Raw genomic sequence first — 15,359 nt, 5'->3', positions numbered from 1 at the left:
AGCCCTCAGTTCTCGAACTGAACTTCTTGCAATTGGTTCATTATTTCTCACCACGTTCGTGATTTTATCGACAACAATGCATTTACTGATCGTGTATCCCAAACACCTGGTTAGATCTTCCGGTGTTGATTGGATTCTTGATGGGGACGAATTGTGCATTGAGAGAAATATCAAGTCTTGACGATAAAATTATGTCCAACAAAATTGTTATAGGTGAAAATTACTGAGAAATTGGGGAGTGCGGGGTAATGTGCATGTGTTCATTTTGATTGGTAGAGTGGGAATTAATTATTAATTAATTGTTGACTGTCTAAAATCATAGACACCGCATTAGAAACTATTGGATTATTATCCGAAAAATAAACTTTTTCTTTGTCTAACGACGCATCTCCTGATTCTAAACATGAATAATTTCTAGGCTTTCCCACTTTTTCAAAAACTGATATTTTCTCTCAATGTAGAATTCCTTGAAATGAGTTTTAAATCCATAAAATTATTAAAAATAGAATGAAAAATTGAATTAAAAAATTGAATAATCGAGACAAACTTGTTCAGTGTTGTTTTTTTTGTGTTTTTTCAGGAGTATGATCTCGAGCAGAAGATCGAGGTGGAGATTAAGATGCGAGAGGGATCGGCGAGACTTTTGGCAGCGGCGAGACATAGAGCTCAGAGTCTGGAAGCTGCTAGGGCTCTTCTCACATCAAACGAGAGGATGTCCGCTTATATGGCTGAGTTGCAACGCCGTAAAAAGGAACCCATCAGTAAACCCAGGTGCATAAATCATTCTTCGAGTAATTATCCATCAGTAATTCTTCAAATTCCACCTTGTACTGATTTCGGGTGTCATAAATTTTCAGCAATCCTGCGAGCACAGCAAGGGTATCACTCTCTGAGCTGAGAGTACCACTGATGTGGAGGGACTCTGATCATTTTAAAAATCGCGGTGACTACAGACGTTTCGCTGTATTTTGCCTGGCGCGAATTGGCACTGAAATACATGACACTGCTTTACTCTGTCCCGTTGATCGGGCCCTTACTGATATCACATTTCCAGATGTTCTACTCTTGTAAGTCGATAATTCCTGCCAGATCGATACTTAAAATACTTCAAAATCCATTTGCGATTCAGAAAAAATTTATTGAAATTATTATCTGTGGATTTTGGGGCGCAGTAAAATTTTTTGTAATACATGATCAAAATTTTCAGCAATAATGTGCCAGCAGATTTTGAACTGACACTAGAAATCTACAGTCACATCCTCCAAGAAGACCTGAGTATCGCGAGTACTCCTCGCAGGATCAAACGTACAATCCACTCCTCGATTTCCAAAACAGTCGGAAAAAAATTGGCAGCATCTCTTCGGGACGAATTGAACTCGGGAAAAATCGGTCCCCATTTTGAGCTCATGGCCTCTGCAAAATTGACTCTAGATGACACAGACGAGAATATCCACACGCACGATTTAGTTATCAATAATCTCGAGAATAAACATCATGCTCTACCACTCTTCGGACACTTCTGCTGTCGTCTAGCTGCACAACCCGACTGCATGACGAAAGAAATTACAACAGGAAGTGTTAATATCAATGGGAGGGACTGCTGGGCTCGTCTCCAAAATTTTAATATTCAGAGCTGGGAGTCGAGGAAATTGGCTGAGGGCGAGCAGAATCCGATTTTTACGATACCGATCAATAAAGTGAGTATGGAAATGAAGGATAACGAATTTTCATCGCATCACGTGAGTGGAATTGAATGCAATCGACAAAAAATTAAAAAAAATCATCCAATATATTTCTTCTCAGAAGAATTTTCAAAAGTTTTGGAAGAAGTCAAGTTATTTTAAAGTAACAATAAATACTGAATGAAAAGTGTAAAGAGGACAGATTAGAGGAGATAATGGTTTCAATCATATGTCAATTGTATTCTAATGGTCATTGATAAAGTTGATGACATCACTTGGATGGAATTGATGGCGGACGAGTAGATTGTGCTGCCTAATGCAGACAATACACTCATTGGCAAGAAGAATTCATTTAATTTCATGGAGACGGGTTGTAACACAAAAAGAAATAAATTTCACAATTTCTTCACGTAAACAATTGTAGTTAGTCTCATAAGTGATAGAATGGCCGCAAAAAAGTAATCTATGATTTTTTTTTTAGGAGACGTCAATTCAGCCCACGAAATGTCAAAAAGAGGTAAAAGTGATTAACACGTCAGAGGGCACGGAGAAGCCGTCAATCCTAAAGTTTGAGTCATCAGAAGAGGCTCAAAAGTGGTTGAGGCACTTGACAGTTCACTCGAAGGATCACGAGAGATGGAAACATGCAGCTGAGACAGTCCAAGAGGTTCCTTGCATGGAGAGTGCACGAAATTCCTTCATAAGCAGCAAGAGACAAGGATCTCTGTACGATGAGACACCTCTGATTGAGTCGGTCCAATCGGACTACACATCCCACTCGAGGCCAACAGTTCAGGAGATCTTTGGCCTGACTCCCAGCACGAGTTTGAGCAGCTGCAGCTCAAACAGTCCCCCAAGTCATCGCTCTCGATCCCACAGCACCAGTGGCTCAAGAAAATTGAGCGCTGCTGCCATTAAATCTCACTGGCCATTTTCCAATAAGCATCATGATTAAAATAAGCAGTTTTGAGGGTAGATAATCTCGACCAGCTTTTCGTGAGCCACGATAATACTCAAATTAATGAAAATTATAATAACGATGCAATTATGCAATTCCAAGGTTCAGAAATATCCTGAAATATTTCATTGCATTTTTCTCCCCCAAGACTGAATCGATCGACTAAATTGAGATCTGATTGATGATTTATTCATTCGTAGATTTAATCCTCTCGCCATATTCATTTGATTGATTGATTTAATGTTGATTGGTTGAATTAAGGATTCTTTCTCGGTATTCCGGGATTTTTCAAGTTTCAGGAATTATTCTCTAATTGTTCTCCAGTAGAGTAGGGGTTGACTTTAGATGATGGAAATTTTTATTTCCAGAAAATTTCAGGTCGTAATGATTGACAATCTAATGATGAATTAGTGGAGTGGGAGATGAGAGGTTTTGAGATATTTTTTGAGAGAAAAAAGAACGAAAAATGGTTTTCCAGCAGAATATCGAAAGAAAAATGTTCGAGACGTTTTGTCATTCAATTAAAAAAGCATTCGACAATAATTTGATGTTTAATGAAGAATTTAAATCAATAGTCGAATTAGTCGTTAATGAATAATATTGAGAGAATAGTCAATACAAATCATTCTCTCAATTCTATAATTTTCAGAGTATTCTCAAAAACTCATTTCCCTACATTCCCTACAGAGTAACAATTACATTTTTTTTACAAAAAATAGATTTTACACCCGTTGAATTGGAATTTTGTGACTTCTGAGTTTTCATTTTTGTATATTATAACGAGTGAGGATGTTCATCTCGTTTGAACCGTGAATTATCAAACGGTTGAGTCAATGTAGCAATATAGATTGATCCTAATATTTAAGAGATGAATTAGAGATTTTTATTGGTGAATATTAACCTTCGGCAGAGAAATCCATTTGGAAAAATGTAAAAAACGTTTAACCGATGTGTTATAATAAATATAATAACCATTACTCCCCTGGTGTTTGTTATCACTTACTCAATTCTATTAATGTATGTGATACATTTATCTAGTATTTACAGGGAATCCTAGAATGGGTGTGATTCCCATTCACAAAAAATATAATTATCTTTTGCACGAATTTTATTCGGATTGTGAGGTTTTTGAAGCTGCTATCATCCCAATAGCAGCAACTAGAATAGTAAATCCTTGGGCTACCACACGTGCTCGCATCATATACTGGGACATTAATCTATCGCCTGTTTTTAACGTCCAGAATCCAAATCCCAGAGCTGTCGTTGTTGCCAAACAACCTGGACGAAGAATTTAATGGAATTATCAATTGCTGAGAATCAATTAGGGACTGGAAAAATGTAGGGTTCTAATCGATATTTGAACAAAGATAAATAGATACATTGAGTACTCAGCAATCATTCGATTGATAGATTGTCAAATGGTGATAGCAAATGATAACGAAACCGTGAATAATTAAAAAAAAACAGTTATTGAGAGGTTATGCTCACCGATAGGTACGAGTGGTTGAAGTTTACACTTTCTTATTATTTTTTCGGTCATAGTTTCATCTGAAATCCCATGGTCCATCTCTTCCCTCAATTTTATCCAGTCGAGGTCAGGGGACGATTCAGGTATAGATTTTGCTGTCATTTTTCTACAATTTGACACTTCCACCCAAAGAGGATTCCCTAAAATAGCTGAGTTCTGGGGGTTGGAGTAACCCCAGCGGCATCGTAATACTGCACCCCAAGAGAGGGAGGGCGCCACACGCAATGGGGGTGTCTGCCCGTCAGCCGACTCGGTAACTGCCTCATGTTATTTTCTTATCTTTAAAATTTTATGGAGTCACTTGTGACTCCATAAAATTTTAAATTTCAGTGAGTACCATTTCCTATGGGTCTGCGATTCGAGACTGTATAAAACCATTATCAGTAAAATCAGAGATAATTTTGAGGAAACGTGAGTATCAATAAGACAGGTTTCTTCTACGAAAATTGAGGTTATGTTCGAGTCCAAACTCACATGTTCGTTTCTCTCAATTGTCCGAGTGAAAGTGGCAACAATAAACCGCTAGACGAGATAATAAACACTCTTCTCTTAAATAATAAAACACATAAGAATAAATACAGCCAGTGTGAAGACGAAAGAAATTCTTCAATTCAAAACTATAGTTAAAAAAATTGTCATCATCCTAAGAAAACTATAAATCCCGTTTCTCAATCCCTCAAAAGCAGTCGACTCCTCAATAATATCTAATTTCTAATTAATTAAAAAATCCATGAAATGATACAACCACCCCCAAAACCAATTCATATTCCCCCCACAAGAGTAAATATCAAAGTGAGTAAAGCCACCTAAAATAAAAAATAAAGAGTTCGATACCCAACGTACCTATTTAATCACTTGTAATTAATTTAAAATGGGCAAAAAAGGCTACAATTGGCGTGCACGAAGTGTTCCCCAGGTGACAATCGACGTCAAAACTTGCAAAGACATTTCCATCGATTTGAACCACCGAAAAGACAACTACGATGAGTGCAATACTCAAGTGCTGCCCAGTAAAAAACGAAAAACGATCAAAAAGGATAAAAATCCGCAAAAGGTGAAACTCCTCTCCAAAAAGCAGCGCAAACACCTGGAGAAAGTGTTGGAACGAAAGGAGAAAAAGCAGAAGAGGGCGACTCTCCTGGAGGATTTGGCTAAAGTCCAGGCAACTCCAGAGGAGCTGAAGCAATACGTCTCCATCACTTGCGTGCAAACAAAAGGTCTTAAACGTCAAAGAGATGAGGATACCTCTCACAAATTGAAATCCCCACGAATTCCTAATGAGGACGATACAGAAGAGATAGTAAATGCAATTAAAGGGAGTAAAAAGCAGAGGCTACAGGCATTACAACAAGAATCATCACCACAGAGTTCAGATCCCAATGTCATCGGTTACGAGGCATCAGAGAGTGACGACGATGTTTCAAGTGAGGATGAATCTTCACCGGAAGATTCTACAATTCTTAAATCTTCTCCTCAGGCCTTACAATTAATAAAAGCGTCTCCAGAAGTTTCTAAATCTGCAAATTCCTCTCCAAAATCTCCAGGGATTACACCAGCCTCTCCAGACACCTCTTCAGCATCAATAAATTCTAGAAAACTCCTGGAACCACATGCAGATCGTAAACCAGCTGTTTTCGTCTCTCTAAATCGCACCCCAGATATCCAAAAAGCCAGACTGAAGCTTCCAGTTCTCGCAGAGGAGCAGATGATCGTCGAAGCCATAAATGAGAACCCGGTGGTTATAATAACTGGAGAGACAGGCAGTGGTAAAACAACACAAGTCCCTCAGTTCCTTTACGAGGCAGGATACGCCAGGACCAAGATGATTGGTATAACTGAACCCAGAAGAGTCGCTGCCATTTCCATGTCCAAACGAGTCGCCGAGGAGATGAATCTCTCAAACTCTGAGGTCTCTTATCTCATTCGTTTTGAGGGAAATACCACATCAGACACTAAAATCAAATTCATGACTGATGGAGTTCTCCTGAAGGAGGTACAGTCTGATTTTCTCCTGGGGAAGTACTCCGTTATTATTCTCGATGAGGCACACGAGAGAAGTGTTTATACGGATATTCTCATTGGACTTCTCTCCAGGATTGTCCCCATGAGGGCCAAGAGAAATGATCCTCTCAAGTTGATTGTTATGTCAGCTACTTTGAGGGTCGAGGATTTTTTGGAGAACACTCGGCTTTTCAAGGTGAAACCTCCACTGCTCAGGGTTGACTCTCGTCAGTTTCCCGTTACAATTCATTTCAATAGGAGAACTAGTCAGAATTATGTTGTGGATTCTGTTAAGAAAGCTGTGAAGATCCACACGAAATTGCCTGAAGGGGGAATTCTTATTTTTCTTACTGGACAGCACGAGGTAAATACTGTTGTCAGGAAGCTGAGGAAAACGTTCCCTTACAGGAAGAAGACATGGGAGAAGAGGAAGGGTGCAAAAGAGGCAGTGCAGAAAAGGGGAGGAAATGAAGGGAACAACCAAGATAAAGAAGGAGAATCAGAGGATCACGATGGTACAGATGAGGATGAGAATTTTCACCCTGAGAGTGCATTGAGTCGACTGAAACGCAAGTTAAAATCAAAAGCAGTTGCGAAGGATTTGCCAGCGATTAATTTGGACGACTACTCATCGATTCCCACGGATGATACCCAGGAGGATCTCTTCTCTGAGGACGAGGATATTCACCTCGACGCCGACGAGGAGGATGACGAATTTGCTTTAGATCTGCATGACGTCACCACGTCCCAACCCATGTGGGTTCTGCCTTTGTATTCGTTGTTGCCTGCCCATAAGCAGGCCAGGGTGTTCCAGCCGGTGCCAGAAGGGTGCAGGCTGTGCGTTGTATCAACGAACGTTGCTGAGACGTCACTCACAATTCCAAATATAAAGTACGTGGTGGACAGTGGACGCTGCAAGACGAGGATGTACGACAAGGTAACTGGGGTGAGCACCTTCAGGGTCACGTACACCAGTCAGGCAGGTGCAAATCAGAGGGCAGGTAGGGCTGGGAGAATGGGTCCTGGCCACTGCTATCGCCTTTACTCGTCAGCAGTCTTTAACGATCAATTCGAGAAATTCTCGGTCCCTGAGATCCAGAGAAAACCAGTCGATGATCTTCTCCTGCAGATGAAGGTCATGAATATCGTCAAGGTAGTGAATTTTCCATTTCCTTCGCCTCCAGATGCCACTCAATTGGTGACTGCGGAGAATAGATTGAGAATCTTGGGAGCCCTTGAGGATTCTGGTGAGAAGTACTCTGGAAAAGTGACGAAACTGGGAAAGAGTATGTCAGCCTTCCCAGTGGCTCCGAGATTCGCAAAAATGCTCGCAATTTCCCAGCAGGAGAATCTTCTGAGGTTCACCATCTGCATGGTGTCAGCGCTGTCGGTGCAGGAACTGTTGATCGACGGTAGATCTGCAGGAGAGAGTGCACCCGATGACAAAAACTCCTCGAAGAAGTGGTTACAAACTCGAAGATTTTGGGCGGGAGCTGGGAACAATCTTCTCCTGGGAGATCCGATGGTCCTGATTCGAGCAGTTGGAGCTGCTGAGTACTCAGAAGCCAGTGGCAAGCTCCAGGCGTTCTGCGAGGATAATGGAATTCGTCCAAAGGCCATTGGGGAAGTAAAAAAGCTGCGACATCAGCTAACCAATGAGATTTCCCTGAATATCCCTTGCATGGGCGTCAGCATCGATCCCAGGATGTTGCCTCCCACAGACCACGAAGCTAAACTTCTCAGACAGATTGTTCTCGCAGGAATGGCTGATCAGGTCGCCAGGAAAATGTCCCCAGAGGAAGTGAAGGATGAGGACAGGTCGAAATTCAGATTTGCCTACAAGACGATGGAGATGGAGGAGCCAGTGTTCATGCACACGAGTTGTGTCCTGAGAAGGACAGCTCCTGAATGGGTGGTATATCAGGAGATTTATGAGACAAATAAAATTTATATGCGGGGAGTGACTGCTATTGAGGCTGAGTGGCTTCCAAAATTTGTCCCTGGATTGTGCAGGATGGGGGAACCCCTCGTTGAACCTTCCCCCAGGTGGGACGAGACCAGTGGAAAGGTTCTCTGTCATGTCGGGGGGACATTTGGAAGGGCTGGGTGGGAGCTACCTATTATGGAGATTGAGTACCCGAAGGGAATTGAAGCTGTCAGGTGGTTCGCCAGGTTTTTACTGGAGGGAAAAGTCTGTGGAAAACTCCAAAGGTTCGTTAAGGTCTTATTGTCGAATCCCAGTTGTATCAACAAGTCGTGGGCTAAACTTTTACCCAGGACTGAGGGAATCACCAGGAGTTTACTTGCGAAGGGTGTTATGAACAGGGAAAGGCTAATCGAGGTTTGGGGAGAGGATAGAGGATTTTTACTGCAAAGCTACAAGAAGTGGCTTCCTGAGGCTGCACATCCCGAACTTTCGGCTATGTGGCCTCCAGTGTGATGGGCGAAAAAAATCTAGTGATATAAAACGATTTTATTGAATTTATCTCTGAATATCTCAGAAAAAATAATCGAAGACTTGAAAAAAAATTACTGGTTGGTGAAATTTTTTTTACGATAAAAATCTCGTAATTTATTGATGACTCGTGAATTTTTTTTGTTAATGAAAATTGATTGTTAGATTTTTTTAACTTATGGGAGGACAAATGTATAAATTGCCATCACTTCAAATCTACTCATAAATTACTTTATATTCCTTATTGAAAGAATAAAATGTACAATGGCTTGATTCTGTTTTGTTTGAAAGAAATAAAAGCATTTGGTTTGTGTGAGATAATGTCTACTGAAGACTAGACTCAATGTATCATAATGGAGCAATTATTATCTTTATTTTGAGCGAATAAAACGTCAAGATTGATGATGAATCAGTCAATGTGAAATTACAGAAAACCGAGTTTTATTATCATTCACACTGTGAACACGAACAAATACCTATAATTTATAGAATTATTCAGCTAGTGTTTTGCTCTCGGAATAGATTTTGTGATTCTTAATATTCCCCAAGCATTTCGATATTCTGCTTATGCTTTTTTATCTTTTTTCTCTTTTCTCTTGATGGGGTTTTCCTTGCAAGTTTTGTAGACATTATTAAGATCAAATGCAGCTTTTATATTATCCTAAAACACAGAAATGAATAATTATTCGACTGTTCAAAAAATTGAACGATTTGATGTGATTTGGGATGCCAACCAGTGAAAACAGAAATTTGACTAATTTTCCCTTGCTATTAGCATAAGGTCGGCGTTCAATTTCCTTTCCATCCTTAAACAGAAGTATCGAAGGTAATTGTTTGCTCGTACTGGCATCACTGACGTGATATTTTGCTGCTACATCTGGATACCTCCCAATGTCGATTTTTCCGAATTTCAAATTTTCCAATCCATATCTAGTAAGGAGAGAAAAAATGTAAGGAATTCTCATTCGTTTCGTGAGATCAGAAGGGAAAAAGACTCACTCAGCTGACAGTTGGGAAAACGTTGGGGCGAAATTGACACATGCTGGGTTCCAGGCTGTGTAGAATGCCACTATCCAGACAACTCTTGTGTCCCTGTTTAATTCCTCCTGGAGGCCAGTTGCACCTCTCAGATACGTTATATTCTCGGGGCCCTGGTACGTGGGCTCAGGTAGGACCAGGCCACAAACTGATTATGTTTTATGAATTGTTTGTAATGCCTGTGATTATTTTATTATTTACTAATGTTCATCATCTCAAAATACTCACGAGTGATAATGATAGCGAACAAAATGCCACCTCGAATATCAGCGTGTAACCACAGAAGAAGATTAGCAACTTTGGTATAAACAAAACTAGAGGACAAGTAATTAATCATCGTGACACTCCCAGCCTTTCTCGTCCTGAAGGATATGACGATCACCAAGAAGAAAAGGATCTCAATCTCCCTCTGACAATGAAAAATACCCTATTATTCTCCACTCAAAAAATCCCTCGATCATTGCAATTAATAATTATTCATACATACCCCTTCCAACTCACACTCAGCCTCATTAAAAACAAATTCACAGATGAATGCAATTTTTTTCACAACAATATACGACAGACTGAGGAGAATATTAATTAAATAATACGGTTTCATCAGTAATTTTACGTCCTGTTTGAAAGCCATCGTTAATTGTTTGTTAATAACCGAAATAACCGAATGGTGCCCTCTGACAATTTTTTATAAATGATTAATAAATCGTCAGCACTCAACGATTACATGGAATTCACTTCAGTTCGTCGAATTGAATTTCCAGCAATCTCTATTCGGTCAAACTGAAATCATTGAATAATTGTTTGCCACTTGTTTTTTAATTGAAATTACGAGCGAGCAATTAATGTGATTACTCTGTTAAATAGTCGAAATATTCAAACTCTCACTGAGAATTCACTTGAACACATTACGACGATATTTAAAAATAATTGAATAATTCGGCCAATCATTTCTTCAAATAGTTCTCCAAGAGCTCCACATCTCTAACACTTTAATTCCCGAAATTCACTGGAGTCACACAGAATTTCTGTTCAACTTTTTCCCTCTCATTTTTTGGTGTCTAATTAAATTAAGATAATTAATTTATTTTTTAGATTCACTTTTTATTGAGTAATTGGAGTGGAATTGTCCTCACATCCCCTCAACCGTAGCTGTCAACAGAAATAGAGTACTGTGGGGTTAAATAATCTTTTTTTTTATTTTGGGTCGTTAATTTCCGTGTCTTTTCGTAAATTTTCGGAGGTGCGACGCCCTCTCCTGGGACTTGATAATGCAGTCGTTGTTGGGGAATGGCGGTGTTGTATGGCGTTCTCCTGAAACAATTCCGATATCATGGGAAATAAAGGATAAAATATTATTTATCCACTATTCATGAACTTCTGAGAGAAGAAATTCAGTGACACGTGTTATCGATTTTATCGGAACTTTTTGAGACTTCTGAGACAGGATTTAATAAGAATAATGGATCAGGCGCCTTCAGGTAATTTTGGTAACCGGTGGATCTTCACGTTGACAATTTTTTACGCTTTTTCATTCATCAAATTAATTGAAACGGGGGAATTAAAATGTTCGAATGGATTTCTTCATGCATTGAGAGCAAAAGCCGATGGAATTTTTGTAAAAACATTCTTTGGGCAATTTTAATTGTTGTCGTAAAGAGTGAGGTTAGACTGAAGTTTTTTTTTATGATAAGATAATATTTCATTTGATTTTTTTGTAAATTATCGAGCAGCGAACCTCAGGAGGAAAAGGTGGCGATATAAATTTGAAAGATTTTTTTTGTGGTTTTTGGATTTCGAGAATTTTTGAGGCATTTTTTGGTAATGGAAGTTACGTTGTAGATAATGAGCTGAGGAAGATAATTGACAAACTGGCTCAGTTTGTTGCTCGCAATGGCCCTGAGTTTGAGCAGATGACGAAGAACAAGCAGAAGGACAATCCTAAATTCAGTTTCTTGTTCGGGGGAGACTATTTCAATTATTATCAGTATAAAGTGACCACCGAGCAAGCGAGTAAGTCGATAAAAAAAAACAAAGTAACAAAAAATTCGATATCTCTCTTAGATTCCGAGATTTTCAACGAAAAATCTGATAAGCAACAAGTCCATTTGTTCCTCTTTACCAAAGTTTTTGAAAAAATGAACTTCTCTTAAACTGAGAGGTGAAATGATTCCCTTCATCTTCCTAAAAATTGTCAGTAAAGAAAATTTAGAATTGGAAAATATGTGAAAGTCTTGAAATTATTTGACCCGTTCACTACTGAAATAAAAGAATGATTGAACAATTATTTTTAACGACACTTAAATTTTTTTAACTAAACGAAGAAATCTTGAATAATGGAACGCACTGTAATCGTTTGAATCAGCCGAAGCATTGAAATACCCCGAATAATCAACGAATGATTCGTTTCCAGTTTTAAAGCAAAAGGAAATAAATCCAATGCAAAATGCAGATCCACGTTTAAACGTTTCGCAGCAGCAGCAAGTGACAGGCCAACCAGTTCCCCAGCTGAATAATGTCACCCTGAATACCCAAAACAACGGTATGAGCCAGGTGGGTCCTGTTGGTGTGATTCCAGCAATGCAGAATGCAGGACCACCTGCTGGCATTGGACCAGTTGGCAGTGTTATGACTGGAGTTAATCCTCCGATGGGTGGACCTGGACCTGGTGTGGGTATCAATGGGCCACCAGCTTGGCTCCAGAATGAATTGCAGAATCTTCAGTCCCAGCAGGCGACCCTCCAGGAGCAGGTCAAGCAGTCTGGTGTGAATCTGGGGGCTCAGCATGCTGCACTCATGGCACAACAGCAGGGAAGAGTGGAGGATGCTGTGAGACAGGCCCAGGAAGGGGCACTGCAGAGCTCTGCACAGAGCACTGAGACCGATCTCGTTGCTTTCGATGCTGTCCTTCAGCCTATCATTGACAGCTGCACCAAAGACAGCATCAGTACTGGAAAGGCCTGGATTTTACAGTACAGTGTAACTGCTGCTAGTAATCAGGTCATTGCTGAGCACTTGTTGAAGAGGTAATTTTGGATTGTTAAGGGGACTGGTGAGAAGTAGCGTACAAATTTTTTAATTTATATAAATATTTATGACTGATTTCTCATCGTCAGGGTCATCCAGAGCACGACTTTTAACCAGAAACTTCATATTATTTATCTCGTTAACGACGTCTTGCATCATTGGTGAGTTAACCCGCCCCTCAATTAATTATTAATTATTTAAATTCTAATTAATAACACCATGACCGGAAGTGCTAGAAAAAAGACTGGAGATCTCAGAAAGGCAATGGAGAACGTGGTGGTCCCCATGTTTTGCAATACGTCATTAGCAGCGAGTGACGATCAACTGACAAAACTGAACAAACTCCTGAGTCTTTGGGAATCGAAGAATAATTACTTCGACGAGGGAATAATTGAGAAACTCAAGCAACCCAGTACCTCGTGGTCTGACTATCAGGCGGGTCTTGTATCGCAATTCGCAAGTGCAATCACTCCAATCACAACATCGACGAAACAGACGTACGATAATTATCAAGCACAGCATCAGGCATTTGTGGAGCATGCGAAAAATCAGATCGCTAGTATTGAGCAACGGAAAAGAGCCATTGAACAACAGCTCATGGCACCTGCACCTCCACCAATGCCACCAATGGTGAGAACTGCATCCGAAGTTGATTAATTATCCTTCAAAAGAGCATTAATCATTCTCAAGTTATTATTATTTCTGTTCTTATTCTTTACTTTTTTGAAAGTTTATTTCATTTTTTTTCTATTCAATTTATGATGAACCAAATAATTATCTCGTTTTTTTGTATGATTTTCCTTGATGGATATGTATTGTAATAATATATTGTCAATCGTTTTATTTTCTATGAATAAAACTTATGTTTACTTGATATTATTTTTTATTAATTCTGCATGGAGTGAAAAATTAATTCGTAAAATGCAGTGAGAACATTTGACATAATGATCTTAATGTCAAATTGTAGTTGTGAGAATGAATTTTAATTCATATATGAAGTCATTTAATTTCAAATGGATTTATTTTGTGTTTAGGTGCCAAATCAGCAGAATATGAATCTGCCACCGAGCCACTCAGGGCCGCCACCTCCAATGGCCGGTGATTTGAATTTCACTCAGCCACCACCGGGATGGGGTGTTACTCAGCCCCCAGGACCACCTCCATTTGCAACAGTACCACTGCCAGATCTATCGAAGCCACCACCTGGTTTTGGACCACCTCCAGTGATTCATGAGCCCTCGGTGGAGGATCTCATGCCCAGTATGCCTTATTTCGAGCTACCAGCTGGTCTCATGGTGCCTCTCATTAAGCTCGAGGACGGGGAGTACAAGCCACTGGATCCTGATGCGATCAGACTCCCACCACCAGCTCCACCGAGTGATCGACTTGTCGCCGCTGTCGAAGCGTTCTACGCACCGCCCAATCATGATTCACCCAGGGATAGTGATGGTTGGGAGAAACTGGGGCTGTACGAGTACTACAAAGCAAAAAATGTAGCTCGTAAGCGAAAGGAGGAGGACGTGATGTCAGGAGTTCGTGATAAATCGAGATCACCATCTCCAATCCTCCGACCACGCTCCAAAAGCCCAAGTCCACCAAAGAAACGATACAGAAGTAAATCACGGTCTCGATCTCGTTCGAGATCCCGGGGTCGCAGTAAATCCCGTTCACCAGCATCGAATCATCGGAGGAACAGTCGCAGTGGAGTACACGGAACACACAACAGTAGAAATCGAAGGAGAAGAAATAGTAATAAAGAGAGAAGTCCAGACCGGAGGAGTGACAGGGAGAGGAGTCCAACACCTCCGAGTTTTCTTGGGTCAACCTATAGTAAAGGGCCCGTCGAGTCTTCCCTGGATGAGAGCAACAAGGGTCATCAGTTGCTGAAGAAAATGGGATGGGGTGGGGCGGGTCTCGGGGCCAATGAACAGGGGATTGAGGCCCCGATTTCTGGGGGAGAGATCAGGGACAGGAATGATCAGTACAAAGGGGTTGGAATTAATCTCAACGACCCTTATGAGAATTTCAGAAAGAGCAAGGGGCAGGCTTTCATCACGAGGATGAAGGCTAGGGCTGAGGAAAGGGCTGAGGAGAGGGGGGACAGGGACTGAGGGGAGAAAAAATTAATTACTTGGTTGAATGAGAAAAGATTCTTGGTATCTCCAGTTGGAAATATTCCTCGATTGGATTTATAGAGAACTTTTTATTTGGAAATTCTCTCGGTCCTTTCGTGATTCAATTCAGATTTTTGTTCCATCGTTTCAATTCTCTTGGATATGATCTTTCGGTCTTATCGTTCAGCATGCATTAGCGAATTGCATTCCTTTTTTCGTTGACGTGAATGGGGGAAATAGTAATTGTAAATTGAGAGGGTATCCGGAGTTCTGTTTTTATGAATCCATTTGTCAATTGTGAGGTCGATTGTGGAGTTTCGAGGTGTTGGAGATGAATACGATTGTGAATACTCCAATGAGACGAGGAGGACGTAATGTACAAAGAATTAATTATTGTTCAATAAGAAAAAAGGAACTTAATTTTATCCAGTGATTTTTTTTTTCATTAGTCATTTTCCTCGTCCCAATTTCCTCACTTATGAAATCACAAGGAAATTTCAATTATGTGTTCAGTTGGAAAAAGCGACGATTTTCATTAAATTTGAAAAATTAATTCAGC

At 40.1% G+C, this 15,359-nt stretch overlaps 5 protein-coding genes across 6 annotated transcripts in view; 3 read left to right on the top strand and 2 right to left on the bottom strand.

Moving 5' to 3' along the window:
* LOC105266061 (rhotekin) overlaps positions 1-3,617 on the top strand; it is a 36,156-nt gene extending 32,539 nt beyond the window's left edge. For both annotated transcript variants that reach the window (XM_011303957.1, XM_011303949.1), the window contains exons 3-6: positions 581-771; positions 858-1,067; positions 1,208-1,697; positions 2,164-3,617. In XM_011303957.1, coding sequence (XP_011302259.1) covers positions 581-771; positions 858-1,067; positions 1,208-1,697; positions 2,164-2,637 — 1,365 coding nt within the window. In that variant the 3' untranslated portion in view covers positions 2,638-3,617. The remainder of the gene's footprint in view (positions 1-580; positions 772-857; positions 1,068-1,207; positions 1,698-2,163) is intronic.
* On the bottom strand, positions 3,590-4,354 carry LOC105266074 (HIG1 domain family member 2A). Its single transcript, XM_011303970.1, has 2 exons — positions 4,129-4,354; positions 3,590-3,918 (listed from the first exon to the last, which is right to left on the bottom strand). The coding sequence occupies exons 1-2, from the start codon at positions 4,268-4,270 to the stop codon at positions 3,749-3,751; spliced, it is 312 nt and encodes a 103-aa protein (XP_011302272.1). The 5' UTR covers positions 4,271-4,354; the 3' UTR covers positions 3,590-3,748.
* Positions 4,355-4,433: 79 nt separating this feature from the next.
* Positions 4,434-8,710, top strand: kz (putative ATP-dependent RNA helicase kurz). The gene has a single exon (XM_011303937.1). The coding sequence runs from the start codon at positions 5,040-5,042 to the stop codon at positions 8,607-8,609; it is 3,570 nt and encodes a 1,189-aa protein (XP_011302239.1). The 5' UTR covers positions 4,434-5,039; the 3' UTR covers positions 8,610-8,710.
* Positions 8,711-8,833: 123 nt separating this feature from the next.
* On the bottom strand, positions 8,834-10,869 carry LOC105266046 (thioredoxin-related transmembrane protein 2 homolog). The gene is made up of 5 exons (XM_011303929.1): positions 10,150-10,869; positions 9,891-10,071; positions 9,624-9,810; positions 9,359-9,554; positions 8,834-9,285 (listed from the first exon to the last, which is right to left on the bottom strand). Exons 1-5 carry the CDS (start codon positions 10,291-10,293, stop codon positions 9,190-9,192), a joined length of 804 nt encoding a protein of 267 aa, XP_011302231.1. The 5' UTR covers positions 10,294-10,869; the 3' UTR covers positions 8,834-9,189.
* An 80-nt stretch (positions 10,870-10,949) lies between these two features.
* On the top strand, positions 10,950-15,225 carry LOC105266041 (calcium homeostasis endoplasmic reticulum protein). Its single transcript, XM_011303925.1, has 6 exons — positions 10,950-11,140; positions 11,502-11,672; positions 12,073-12,685; positions 12,776-12,847; positions 12,917-13,316; positions 13,721-15,225. Exons 1-6 carry the CDS (start codon positions 11,122-11,124, stop codon positions 14,795-14,797), a joined length of 2,352 nt encoding a protein of 783 aa, XP_011302227.1. The 5' UTR covers positions 10,950-11,121; the 3' UTR covers positions 14,798-15,225.
* Positions 15,226-15,359: the final 134 nt, after the last annotated feature.

The sequence above is a fragment of the Fopius arisanus genome, unplaced genomic scaffold (genome assembly GCF_000806365.1).
Source record: "Fopius arisanus strain USDA-PBARC FA_bdor unplaced genomic scaffold, ASM80636v1 scaffold00002, whole genome shotgun sequence".
NCBI classification, from domain to species: domain Eukaryota; kingdom Metazoa; phylum Arthropoda; class Insecta; order Hymenoptera; family Braconidae; genus Fopius; species Fopius arisanus.
This window is presented reverse-complemented; position numbering and strand designations above follow the sequence as displayed.